This window comes from Antrostomus carolinensis, unplaced genomic scaffold, assembly GCF_000700745.2.
Source record: "Antrostomus carolinensis isolate BGI_N321 unplaced genomic scaffold, ASM70074v2 scaffold45500, whole genome shotgun sequence".
NCBI classification, from domain to species: domain Eukaryota; kingdom Metazoa; phylum Chordata; class Aves; order Caprimulgiformes; family Caprimulgidae; genus Antrostomus; species Antrostomus carolinensis.
Window position 1 is genome coordinate 4,650 of NW_010291469.1, and position 13,333 is coordinate 17,982.

The 13,333-nt window shown below is 36.1% G+C and overlaps 1 protein-coding gene across 1 annotated transcript in view; it reads left to right on the plus strand.

The window, feature by feature from the left end:
- The first annotated feature begins 1,607 nt into the window (after positions 1-1,607).
- The window catches only part of CABCOCO1 (ciliary associated calcium binding coiled-coil 1), a 43,287-nt gene continuing 31,561 nt past the window's right edge, over positions 1,608-13,333 (plus strand). Inside the window, exons 1-4 of the mRNA XM_029087085.1 lie at positions 1,608-1,716; positions 4,652-4,821; positions 6,571-6,715; positions 11,681-11,753. Coding sequence (XP_028942918.1) covers positions 4,752-4,821; positions 6,571-6,715; positions 11,681-11,753 — 288 coding nt within the window. The 5' untranslated portion in view covers positions 1,608-1,716; positions 4,652-4,751. The remainder of the gene's footprint in view (positions 1,717-4,651; positions 4,822-6,570; positions 6,716-11,680; positions 11,754-13,333) is intronic.

Sequence of the window (13,333 nt, forward strand, 5' to 3'; positions counted from 1 at the left end):
TTTCACATTAAAGTTACATGTGAAAGTACTGTAGTGCTTAATTAGAGGGAAAAAATAGCCTGTCCAGTAAACGTTCTTTGTTGGTTTCAGTCAGCCCTGTTTCGTAACTCTTGGATGTTGTAATTCAGCTGGCCCGAGTTTTAAGTGTATCTTGCAGTTCGGCAGCAGCAGGGGGAGCACTGTAGCTTTATTTGGGGGCTCTCCTTGACCAGTTCCAGAGTTAGTTGATTATTAGCCCAGAACAATGCTGTTCGGGCTCAAAAATCAGCTCATGTTAGGAAATCTTCCACTTCTCACTCCCTAGGTGAGCTGGAGACATTATTCTGCAAGCTTTGCCTTGCTGCACTTCTGTAAAGCCCAAGTCTACAGATGTAGAACTATACCTGCTGCGAGAACATGACCACCAGGTTTCTGTGTCCTGCTGCAGAAGCGGGTCAGGCCAATTGGAGTCACAGTCATGAGGCTGGAAGGGATCTCTGGGCATGAGCTGGTTCGGCTGCCTGCTCAGAGCTGGGCCAGCACCGAATGCAGGCCAGGGCTTTGTCCACTTCAGTTTTGAAAACCTGCAAGGATGGAGATTCTTGCACCTTTCTGGGTAACCTAAGGCTTAATTATCTTCACAGTGAAATATTTTTCCTTATGCTGTCCCATGCTAACGTACTGTAGGTCCCTTCCAACTGCAATATTCTATTCTGTTCTATCGCCATTGTCCCTCGTTCCCCTGCCGTGCACCTCTGTAAAGAGCCTGCATCATCTCACGTTTTATAGTGTACTTTGACACCTTGCTCTGTTGCCTACCTATTCTACTGTAAAACAGTTGTGGATTTTATTTATTTCATAGATTTCTTACTGAAGTCTCTGGTTAAATATTTTTTGGTCAGTGATACACACTAAATAAAATAATCATCAAATGTTTCTATTTTTTTATAAACCATTGCATTGTTGGCTGGTGCTCAGTTTGTTATCCCCAATAACATGTACATCCTTGTATTTCCTGTAAGGAACTGCCTGCTGTATTACAAGTATACTGACCTTCTCTGAAACAGTAGTGTCGGATCCTTGTATGTGTGTCACTGTGTTGCAGCAAACATCTTGGACTGTTTTTTACTTAGGGAAGGAGTCAGTGTAGACAGTAAATTTGAAAATGCAGTCAAGTTACAGGGTGGAGAGCAAATAGCACAAAAATGTGCATGTGTACTCATAGTATCTTAAGCAGAAACTGATTTGAAAATTTAATTACTGTGCAATCTAGTATCATGTTGCTCAAATCTACATTCATGGAAATTTTTTTGCACCTTTATATTTATCTTGTTTTTACTTCCAAGTTAATTTAATCTTGTGCTGCGCATAATATGTCACTATGTTCCCACATGGATTTAAGATAAAAATACTATTTTCCATGTATCCACCTAGCTTTTCTCTAGTGAAAATGTGTTAGGTTATTGTGTTGCTGCCATATAATTATAGCTCTGTTACATTTTTGGCATTCGTTGAATTAATCCCTTGCATACTTCCTCAAAATAAAAATGTTATTTAGATAAGTTACTGACATAATAAAATAAACCTTTTAAAATTATATTCCTGTATGCATATGTGTGTGTAGGAAGAAGACCAAGATCAGGATGCCATAGGTGGAAAGAAGATTATTAACTGGACATTTCTTTCTCTTTCTCAAATTACTACTTTGTCACAACAAAATGTAGAAGGAGTTCAAAAGTAAGTGGCAATGATAATGACTCTAGAACCAATTTAATATTGAAATAAAAATTGTAGACTATTTGTTAGATTTCTCTTATGATGGTTACATCATTAATCTTTAATTGTTCAGTTAAATCACTGATATTTAATATGGTTCATGAAAGATAGGTAGAAATACTGTTGATTTCAGATCCACTTTGTTTTACTGTATTTCCTATATTTTAGTTTTTCTTCAACTCCTTTTTTTCCCACTGATATTTCACATGGATATGGTTTCTGAGTTTACAATAGTATTAAATATTCTGTAGATTAAATAGATGTAACTAAGAACAGGCCAGTACTGAGCTTTTTTTATGAGTCTCATTTGGTAACTTTTTTGCTAAAACATTTAAGGTTCTGTACTCTAACATGAGTTATTGGAAAATCAGAAAGGTTTTAAAAGTTCGGAAAGGGATGGAAAGCTTAAGAAGGTGTTAGTAGGTAGCCATTATGGTGCACTGGGGAAACAGGCGGCAGCTGAAGACTTTTGATGTAAGCCCATTTTGTCTTTCCTGTAGCAATACTCTCCCTTGTTATTAGTGCTTAACAGCAGCTGAATTTAGGAGGCCAGGAGTTCAATCTTAGAGTCTAGACTTATATTTTAAGGATGGGATTTTTCAGAAGTGCCCAAATTATTTAGGAGCACTTGTGTCCACTAGCAAATTCTAAGTGATCTGAAAGCCAAAGGACTGGTCCACTGACTAGTTTTGGAGGAGGGAGTGAGGGGGAATAAAAAATGCAACCCTGTGCCTCTGAATACATAAACCATTTAATGGAGACTAAAATATTATTCCTGAAATGTATTTTGTTGCTCTTGTTTGTCACTGTTCCAAGGTAAAAAATAAAAAGTTCTTTCTTGGATTTTTTTTCTTTAAAAAAACAGAAAGAAAATTTGTTCCCATCAAATAATTTAAAAAAAATTCTTTCATTTACTCCTCTACTACATAGAGGAGTTTTCTCCTCTATGATATGCCTCTTATTTTAGGGGAGACTGAAGTGTACGACTCACCAGAGACTAAAATATGCTTAAGTATGCAATTTATTGTGAAACTTTCTCATTAAGATTACGAAGAAAAGCATTGAAAGATGGTACATTTCTTCTTAGTCTCAGCTGAACACATATGTATTTATATATATACACAAACTGTATAAGTGGCTTGTCAAGTATATACTGCATCTGATTGAAAAGAGGGTAGTTGCAGGGTATTTTATGCACTCTAAGCAGTTTAGCAGCAGCATTGAAATTTTGTTAGTTTACCACAGTGCATCATGTCTATACACACAAGCAGTCTGAAGGCCACAGCTAAGGTTAGAAAATCAGAATAGATCTGATTCAGTATGAGAATTTTGATGTCCTGAGTTCCCATCTACCATGGAGTTTTATGCTGCTGTCCATCTCCGTAGGACTTGAGAACCTTCTGTGAAGGAAGAAATAGCAATCAGGGTAACTAGGAAGTCTAAATGCCCCATCATTTCCCAGTCACTTATACATACTGTTGCCAGTGACATGCCTTGCAGAATATTGAAAGGATGAGTATCAGCATTGTTAGCAGGATCAGAGAAAGTATAAAGCCCTGAGAAACTCTGATTCTGAAAACACAGAGCTGGCAGAAGCTTCAGACAGAGAGGATATGGACTGTTTCAAACCCTGGAAAGTTCAGCTGGCCACGTTCCACGTCTATTTCAGTACACAGTGAAGTGTTTTTAACTGACTTGCGTGTGTACAGCCGTACAAATTTGTCATGCAGAACAAAGGAATATATGTTTTAAACACAACTGATTAGATTATATGCTTTACTTTGTTAGCTATTGAGGCTTTAACTAAAAAAAAAAAACCCAAACCAACTCATCTTATTCATCTTACTTGACAGTGTATTTCTACTGGCTTAGTGAAAACCCTGAAAAACAAATGGTTGCCTATCAGTAGGTCAGAGATTAATGACCTTAGGAAGGAATGAGAAGTGGAGCAAGGGGGAAGACTTTGCTCTTTTACAGGGGACTTGAAACTCTGATCACAGCTAGCACCTGTATTGTCAGGTATAGGTAAGAAGCTAAGGATTGCTTTGATGTAAAACTTAACTACCTGAGACATGGCTGAAGTTATACTGAAAGAACTGCAAACTGAAGTCCTAGCCCTGATTCCGTCTCTTCATCTGGAAAAATGCACACAGTTATTATAAAAGACATAACTAATTCTATGTTTGGATAGAGTAGACATAAATGTGTCAGCAACAGCATGATCTCCTACAAGGGAGTGTATTTTTTTTCATTAGTTTTTCAAGTTAAAATAAGTGGAAAAATTTTCACAGCATTCCAAAAAAATAGGATGAGGCTCTTTTTAAATGTCTTGACCATTACAAAAGTGGAATTTAAACTTCTAAATATTTTAGGTACTTTCAGTAATTTTATATTATTTACATTAATTTTCAAATGTATTATTTCTTAAGAGACTGCATGAAAAATAATATTGAAAGGGAAGCATGATCTTTTTAGTACTGTAAAACTATCTCAATCAGAGTGAAAAGGTATTAGTAGAAAGTGGAGAATAATTGTTCAGTTTCATCCTACAAACCCCTTCCTGAACAAACACTGATTTTTCTTGGGATTTTCAGCTAAATTTCTCTTCGGGATTTTTAATGTTCTTATTTTTGTTATTTCGTTAGTCATATCTTGACATTTAAATAGTATCTGTTGAAACCTGTAGGTGTTTGTTTACTTTTTTCAGTTGATATGTCCTCTCTGGTCATAAACGTTCATATCTGGAAGTTGATGTAGCTAAGTTCCAGTAAGGCATATACATATATGTATAATATAACAATAGTAAATATAGATATAATTGCAAGCAGACTAAGTTAAACTTTGGAACCTGTAATTTATTTTTTATTTCATTATTTTACTCTGCAATTTCTTCTAGGAAGCTGGGAGAATTTCTGAATTTTAAACAATTAAAGACATCTTTGAAAGAAGCTATTTTGCTAGATTATTATACGGCAGGATTTTGGTGGGCTAAAGAAATGAACTTCAGTCTTATACAGCTCTCAGGATTCATGGATCTATTAAATTTCGTGTTGGAGAACCTCAGTGGTAAGTATAATTAAAAACTGTAAAATAAATATCTGAAGTCGAAGGCAAGAATGTTTTCCAGTAATTTTAATAAAGCAATATTTAATTACAAATAATTGTAAGAGTATTTATTCTTGAAAGTTGACACGTTATACCTTGTACCTGAAAATAATTCTTATTGACAGGCATTAAACTTTTGTTAGACAGGACTGTAGTCCTTTTAGCAGAATATCCCTCATTCTTTGTTTGTACAATATGTGGTACAGAACAGCCAGATCTTAAAAAGACCTCATCTTTGCTATGGTAGAACAGTTAATAATTGCAGTAGAGTGAGAGGAAGGAGCTCCTAAATTCCAATTCCAGCTGTCTCAGTGACTGACTCACTGTAGCCTTGGGCACATTTCTCCTCTGTTTGAGATATTCAGTACATCCTGTAGCATTACAGCAGGTGAATTACATTTATTTTATCCTTGGAGGTCAACTCTCAGGCAGCTTTCTATATGGCAAATGCTGCATTTCTGGCACAAAATATATTGGTTAACTAAAGACTGGTGAGGAAGTAAACTGGCATCACTGCCGAAGATTAAAAATGACAATGAAAGGACTATAGCTCCTGTGGCTAAAAGGAAATTTGCAACAAAGCATGTAGCTTGGGTCTGGCGGGAACAAAATAACCTGAAAAAGTGGTAGCAGCATCCTCTAAAACCTGTTTTTCAGACATCACAATGCTTACTTAACATTCATTTTGAAAGTGATTATTATGAGAAAAGTCCATCCCAGAGGAAGAGCAAAAGGACTCAGTGGTTCCATTCAAAGAGAAGATGAATATTTAAAATCAAGCTCATATAGTTATTATATTCTTTCATTGTAATTTAATTCAAGGGCCTTTCTGACTTGGAATTTTGACAGAACATGTACGTGCTTTATGATCATTGGAATTCCAGTTGTCCTTCCTGTCTCCAATGAGAATGTATCTTAACATATGCTAACTATATTAATATAACAATGGAGAAGAATGGAAACATGTCAGAAATTAGTTTTATGAGCCTGTATGTAATGCGTGTGTACTAGACAGGCTGGTAGCACAACTGCTATTATTAAAACTGACTGACATTTTTCAGGAATGTGATCTTAGTTGTGTATAGCTTTGCCAACCTTTAACTCTTTAAGCTGAAATTTTCCATAGCCGTGCCTGCCTCTGATTAATTTTTACATATAAAATTTCAACTAAAACAGTTCAATGGGCTCGCAGACAGAGGCTGGGGGAGGGGGGGAAGTAGTTTTGTGCATATTCATGTTTAATCAGTTACGACTGTAATTGTTTACCCTTTTTTAATATCTGTTTCTTTATTAATGGTTTGTTACAAGGGGCGTGATCAGAAGAACAATCTTTTACAATACATAAACAGCAGTAATCTTTTTTTAAAGATAAACATACTGTGCATCTCAAATTTACATACTATTCTGCCTGTGGTTATCTCTGCATAAGTTAGAGGCCAAGCTATAGCATCTTAAACACCCATTATTGTGATTCTTACATTATGAAGGTTGATCAGGGATTTTGTAATGGAATTTTAATGCACATTTTATTGATAAGAATAATGGCAACAGACAAAAATGTTTGGCTGCTTGTTGCTTTTTGAGTTTCTACGTGGCTCATTATGTAAATTCTCAAACTTCAAGAAGTCATATAATTAAAATAGGCCAAAAAACCCCACCCCACCCTGTCCTGTTTATACTTAGTTTTTGTTCTTTGGTATTACTTTGCAGACAAACATATGACCTTAGGAGATAATTTAAAAGAACTTGGAAGAGCAATGGCTGGAATAGGAGAAACTTATTCCGAAAGAAGTGGTGACTTGAATTTCTTCAGCATTGAGCAAGCCAAAGCAGTCATTGATTATTTCAATATCAGGTATTTATTTCTACAGGATAAATCTGGTGGGAAATTGGCTGATAAAATAAGTTAAGATTATTTAATTGGATACGTTCATACTCTGACAACATACTGCACACCAAACTTTAGAACATTAAAAAGAAGAGAGAACGCTCATGTAGCCATAAAGATCTGGCCTCAGTTGCCAAAGCCCAGGAAATAAATTTAGACTGGCAGTTTATCGAAATGTAAGATTATGCTGAAAAGCTTCCTTTTGGGTTTTGTTTTGAGTGATAAAAGGGAAAGATGAGAGTGGTGTATAGAGAATATTCTTGGTTTGCTGTTTAAAACATTCTGTTTTTAGATTACAGTTGAACAAAATCTAGGTCTTGTCTTTAACTTTAAGTATTTGTCTGGCCTTGACAGCTGTAGCAGACTTCTTTAAGTGGTTTAAAGTTATGTACTTTACAGAATTAAAGCTACGGTCATGTATGAATAATAACAACGTTGCATTTCAAAGTTAGCAGAAGTTCAGTATCTACATGAAAAGGTTTCATAATAGGTCTCAGCTTTTAAACAGAAACATGGGTAGAGATGCAAACAGCAGTAATTCAGTTATTTATCTGAGAAAATAATTAAAGGTCTGATAGCAACCAGTCACACCTCTCCATCTAAAGTCTTAACTATATGGTAACGCATACAGACCTTTCTCCACTGAAATGCCATAGCTAGGTCAGTGGCTATGCTCATATACTGTTCTTTCCAGTACACAATGGATGGAATGATTCTCAAGCCTTGTATCACCCACGAGTGTCAGAGGCAAGGAGATGGAAAACGGAAAAGGTATTAATGTACATTGTACTACATCTGTAGCCCTGCAGCCCATTTTCTGACCTGAATGGTCGTTAGAGGGAGAGATTTTTTGGCAGATGGGCATAAAAAGTGAGTAGGGTCATGACTGATCCATACATAGAATTTTCTGACTGTTCTTTTGTCTGGGAAAAGTTTAACAGGTCAAAGAGCGTTTTTTTGGAGTGTTTTCCTGGATGCAGAAAAGTATTTCCTCTTGAAGACAGGCAAAAATAATAGGACGACTAATAGCTTTCCAGTTTAGGGTACTCAGATTCAGACTGGGAATTTAAACCCATCACAGATGATTTATCTGACAATTGGACTATAAAGTTTGTCACTTTCTCCTGCTCTCTGATTTTTTTCCTTTTGTTTCTTTTTCATGGAAAATACAAAAAACTTCAGGTTCTTCCCATATGAAATGAGAACGTTGCTTTAAATCTCAAATTTCTGTAGTCAAGGCAAACCAATGTCCTGCCAGTTACTAGCCCTAAACTAAAAGGAAACTTGGCATTTAAGGTGTCTCACTCGACTTCTTTTACTTCTCCCTTCCTGTCCGTGCCTTTTGTATATTTATTTAGAACAAATGTTCTTTCCAAATAGCATGTCTATAGCTCTCGTGTAAATTATCCATTGAAAGATATCTTGTCCATGAAGCAATTCCTTCACAATGGCAAGAATTTCATCCAAGAGATTAGGTGCTCCATCCTACTACCGCTGAAGTATCATCTGGGCAGGAATACAATCAGGCCACAAGACTTTTGCAACAGAATGGTATTTTGGCAACCAAATATGTGGCTCAATTTATCACAAGTATGTGCTGGTGCAAGGTCATGGATGTATACACATACACTGAAATGTGTCATATGTGTCCAGTTTATACAACCCATTATTTCAGACATTTGAACATTTTTTCTAAATAAGAAATGAATCAGCACACTTCTTATGTGGATATGTTTTGAACTTTATGAACTCAGAAATAGGTTGGCTGAATTTTATTACAATTCAAATTAATGTATTGCTTCAACATTTTTTTCTTGTTCTTCACTTTCTTTGTTTAATTTTAAATGATAGGCCTATAGCTTTTTTTTCTACTCAAGATAGCATGACATGTTTTAGTTCAGATCACATTTTTACAGATGAGCTGTAAACCCTTGGGATTTATAATGGAAATGGGGACAAATGCTTAACTACTTTGGCACAAACTGTGCAGCAACTATAATGACACCTTCAGGTGTGGTGGAAGGTGACAGTTATCATCTTTTTATCTTGTCTCCTTGGGCAAACGCACATCAGCATAGCTCTTGACATTTTCTTTCAGGAAGCAGTGGAGCTAGGGAAGTATGTCATTGTCAATCACCTTCAGATTCTCATATGACATCATAAGAGGGTCTATTCTTAACAAACTTGCAAGAGTAATTAATTACTAAAAATGTTGGTCCAGAGTTTTTTAGTCGCTCACAAGAGATACAAAGAAAAAAAAATTTTATGTAATAAATGATAGAAGAAAAAACTACACTGTTGTTTCAAAATAAATACTGATGCATAATTTATGTGGTTTGATTTAAAGAACATTAAATGGAGGAATTCTTTCCTTGATATAGGATTAAGGGTGCCAGGTTGAACACAGTTCTGTTTAAAATAAATAAATAAATGGAATTCTGAAATGCCCAAAGTAATGACTTCTATTTTGGGGAATATTATAAATTATCTGTACCTGTAACATAGCCCATAAAAAATATAATAACATATTTAGAGAGGAAGAGCTGATTTTCAGCTGTAAATCTGGCTCCTTTCCAAGGCACTGGAATAAATAAAATTTAAAAGAAATTGAAATGTTAAGTTCTGCCAGTGCAGTTTGAAAGATACGTGTCTGTCTTCTTGTGTATCTTGTGCTGTTCGTAAAATATTTTTGTCTTTTTCAAATAATGCCTGTTAGAATTTTACCAAATAATAGTTGTGTATGTGAGGGGACACATATATTTTCATAAATTGGTGTGAGTCATTTCCAAGTTAAGTCCTGAAGTCTGCTTAAATGTAATTCCTATATCTCCACTGAAACATGGCAGGAATTATTTGGTGAAGTACTGCACTAAAAATGTATGGCAAATGAAATGGCAAATATTGTAACAACTTAATTGCCTATGTACTTTGAGTTTGGGGGAAAGGAACTTGTTGTTTATGGTAGCCAAATTTCTTCTGCGAGCTGGTAAACAGATTTTGTTTTTGACTAACAGTAGTTGAATGACAGAATTAAATGTAAATGTAGAATAAAACTTTTATGTGGCTCTTAAAGAGCCAAATGTTCAATGAGGCTGCCATAATACTTCTCACCAAATTAGGAAATGTATCTGCACATATGTACAAAAATGTCTGTGCCCATTTGGGTAAAAATGTATTTGAAAGTTTCACAGATGCATTTGACTAACTGCTGGAAGATGTACTGCTGTTGTGTAAGAAAGACAGACCATACCAACATTTTAGTCTCCTAATTCCGAGCTGCTTTCATGGGCTGGAAGAACTGGTGCTGCATGATAGCCAGCACTTTAGTACTGCTTAAATTAGAGCAAATGTCCCTGGTCTGCAGTATTTCACGGAACCTCTGGTACTGTGGCAGTGGCCTGCAGCAGCTTGTAAGTACCAGTGGTGATTCAGGGAAGGACAGTCAGCTAGAATAGCGTCTTCTGAGCATTGACTGGCTGGCTTCCCCATTACCTCCCAGCGCCCGGGTTGTATTTCAGACACTTAGGTCTCACTGCAGCAGCCTCTTGCTTCAGGTACAGCTGGCTGGTTGAGTCCTTCTGCCAGCCGTGCTGGGATGCAAGGCTGCAGGGTGGGAGAAAAGCCTCAGCACCATGGGGCAGCCAGCCAAGGTGGCACAGGCTGGCTCTGAGAGCCCTGGGCACTGCCACGTCTCAAAGAGCAGCCTGTGCTGGGTTGTGTGGCCAGGCACTGGTTTTGTAAACGTCTTTTCATATTTGCGTGATATCCTGCATCTAGTAGCAGTGTCTTTAGCATTAGCTAGATAATTGCATATATTGAGTGTAATAGCTACTTTCATAGACTCATAGAAAAATTGAGGTTGGAAGGGACTTCTGGAGGCCCACTAGTCCAAAGCCCTCCTCAAAGCATGCCTCGGTATTCCAGATGTGGTCTTGCAAGTGCCAAGCAGAGAGACATCGCTATCCCAGTTGGTGGCTCTCTTAAAAAAAGAACCACTGTCCTGTCCTTAGCCAGAAAGCACAGGAACCAGTTACAGATGTTCTCTGCAAATATGGCCATACCTTTCATGGGCACATAAGGCAGGAGTGTGATAATCTCTTGGAATAGTTCTTCAGCCTAGACTTGCTACAAAAACATCAGAGCTGTGTTTTTAATCATATGTCAAAATGACATGACAGAAGCCAGAAGTTCTTTATCATGACTTTAAGAGAAAAAGTAATTGTAACAGATGGACTGTGACAAACCAAACCTTTGATTAACCAAATGCCATATCATTGATCATTAGGAAGGGAACAAGGAAAATTACTTAAAATATGTGAAGAGGAAAGCCATACGTGTTTTCAGGAAGATAAATGTTTTTGGGCCATTGAGAAAAATCACTTTTAAGTTACTCCTGTTGTAATATACAAAACTCCAGTGTGTCAATCTAGTTTTTCAGTTTTCTTTAAGGAAATAATACACTGATTTTGAAACATGACCTTAAGAGAATAAATGCTTCCATTCTTTATTGTTTTGGTGTCCTAGGATCAAACTTGCTCCCTAGACTGGCAGCCCATCCCAGAATCTGAAAGCTGATTTGGCTTTGTTTCCTTCTTGTCCACTATTGCTGATATTAAAGGCATAAGTATCCTGGTGATAAGTGTTTCAGGAATTATTTTTTTCAGAGTAGAACTTTGTCTTCTCAGAGTTCAATTTCATGAGGACAAAGTGAATGTATTTTGAAGTATCATACTGTATTTTCTATGTCCATCTGATAGTAAATCCTGTAAACTAAAAATTATGCATATTGTACCTGAAGTTAAACAACCATTTCTTTGGAAAATTTGGAGTGTTACCATGCTGGTGAGTAACTCTTAGTTTAACAGAATTTTTAATATTGTTAACTTTCCAAAGATTTACAGTTGTAAGAGTACTATTTCCTCTTGTTTGCAGCTTATTTAAACACTATAAACTATATGAATACCTCTTCCACAGTCCTAGAGAAGAACTTGTGATAAGTAATAAGGTAAGTCATTTATATAGATGGAACTCATTATGCAGAGTTATTTAATGAATGCACTGTGGCATATGTTTCGTATTGCTCAAAGCAACTGCATGTCAACATTACTCCATTACTAATGTAAAATGGCTGATTAAAGAATACAAGTTAGGGTTTTGATCATCATATTCAGAATTAATTTTGGGTTTCAAAAAAGTGTAAATACATTGCTTGGTTAAGATGTTAGTTGTGTTAAATCAGGGATACTTATGTGTATGTATTTATAATTTGATGCATGTAATTTGAATTAGCAATGCATGAGTCTGACTCTATTTCAAAATCAGCAATCAAAATCAGAAAAACTTGTGTATCAAGCGCAGTCTGACCACAGTCCTAATATGTATGTATGCATGTATATGTACAGAGTTTTATTTCCACTGTAGCCACCAACAGTTAATTACATTGACTGTAAAGAAACAAGCTTTCTAGAAATTCAATGTTTTGAAAGCATTCAGTTAATAATAGTGCATTGGCTTGACTGTAGACTTTGTCATGTATTCTAATTTATATGTGAGAAAAAACATAGGAAAATGCAGTGGTGCAGGATGTGACCTTTAATCAAATGGACAGATTCAATTCATCAAATAAACCTTCCTTTAGTCTGACTCTGCATTTTGAGGATGTATGTTATGATACATTGAAAAGGATTTACATTTATAATTTAAATTAGGAGACAACTGGTTGCTCTGAGAGGCACAGTAGTGGAATTTATTTGATGGTCCTTACATTTTAGCTTATCAGTACACACTGAAGTTAAAGTTAATGCACTGGAAAATTTTCTTTACACTTGAAGCTGGCGGCTTGACTCTGTAAATGATGTGGTAAAATTTCTTCCCATGTTGCTTTTAAATAGCCATACTATAAAAACCAAAGAGTTTTCTCAACATGGATGCAAATATTTGGCAATTATTCTTATAATTTGTAAGGTGGGTTAAAATTCCAACTGTAATTAAATCAATGACAAAACTGTCATTACATAAGTAGAGCAGGACTTCAGTGTTACTGTGTTAGAGTAGGTTTTTTATAGTAGCTAATCAGATCCATGGCTGGTTACCATCTTCTAATTGGTAAAATTATTTTTAATGAGGCTTGGATTAAGTAATTTCTTGTGTAAATTTGGGTAATGTATCTTGTCAGTTGTAGACTAGCTTAAAAGAAATGCCTTTGTGTTTTCTTAAAACCTATTTCTGGATGGCTAGGGTCAGCGTACACTGTCCCAGCCAGAGAAGAGTGGTTGCTCTGCACAGTCTGTCTGCTGGGGTGTAGCACCTCTGCTGAAGGTACCACCTGAACTAGGGAATGGCAGGATTGTGTTTCTGTGAATTGCATTGATGATGATCCATCAAAGGAACAAGTGCGATCTACAATTACAACTGTCACAAAAACCTTCATAACAATTTTTAGCCATAACTCTTTTACAGCTGTTCCTTACTTATGCACTAGTTCAGTTTAATCCATGTTTTGTATTCTGAGTCCCACGACAAAGAGTCTTTAATTTGTCCAACCACACTACAGTGCCCAAGAAGATCAATACTTATATTCTACAG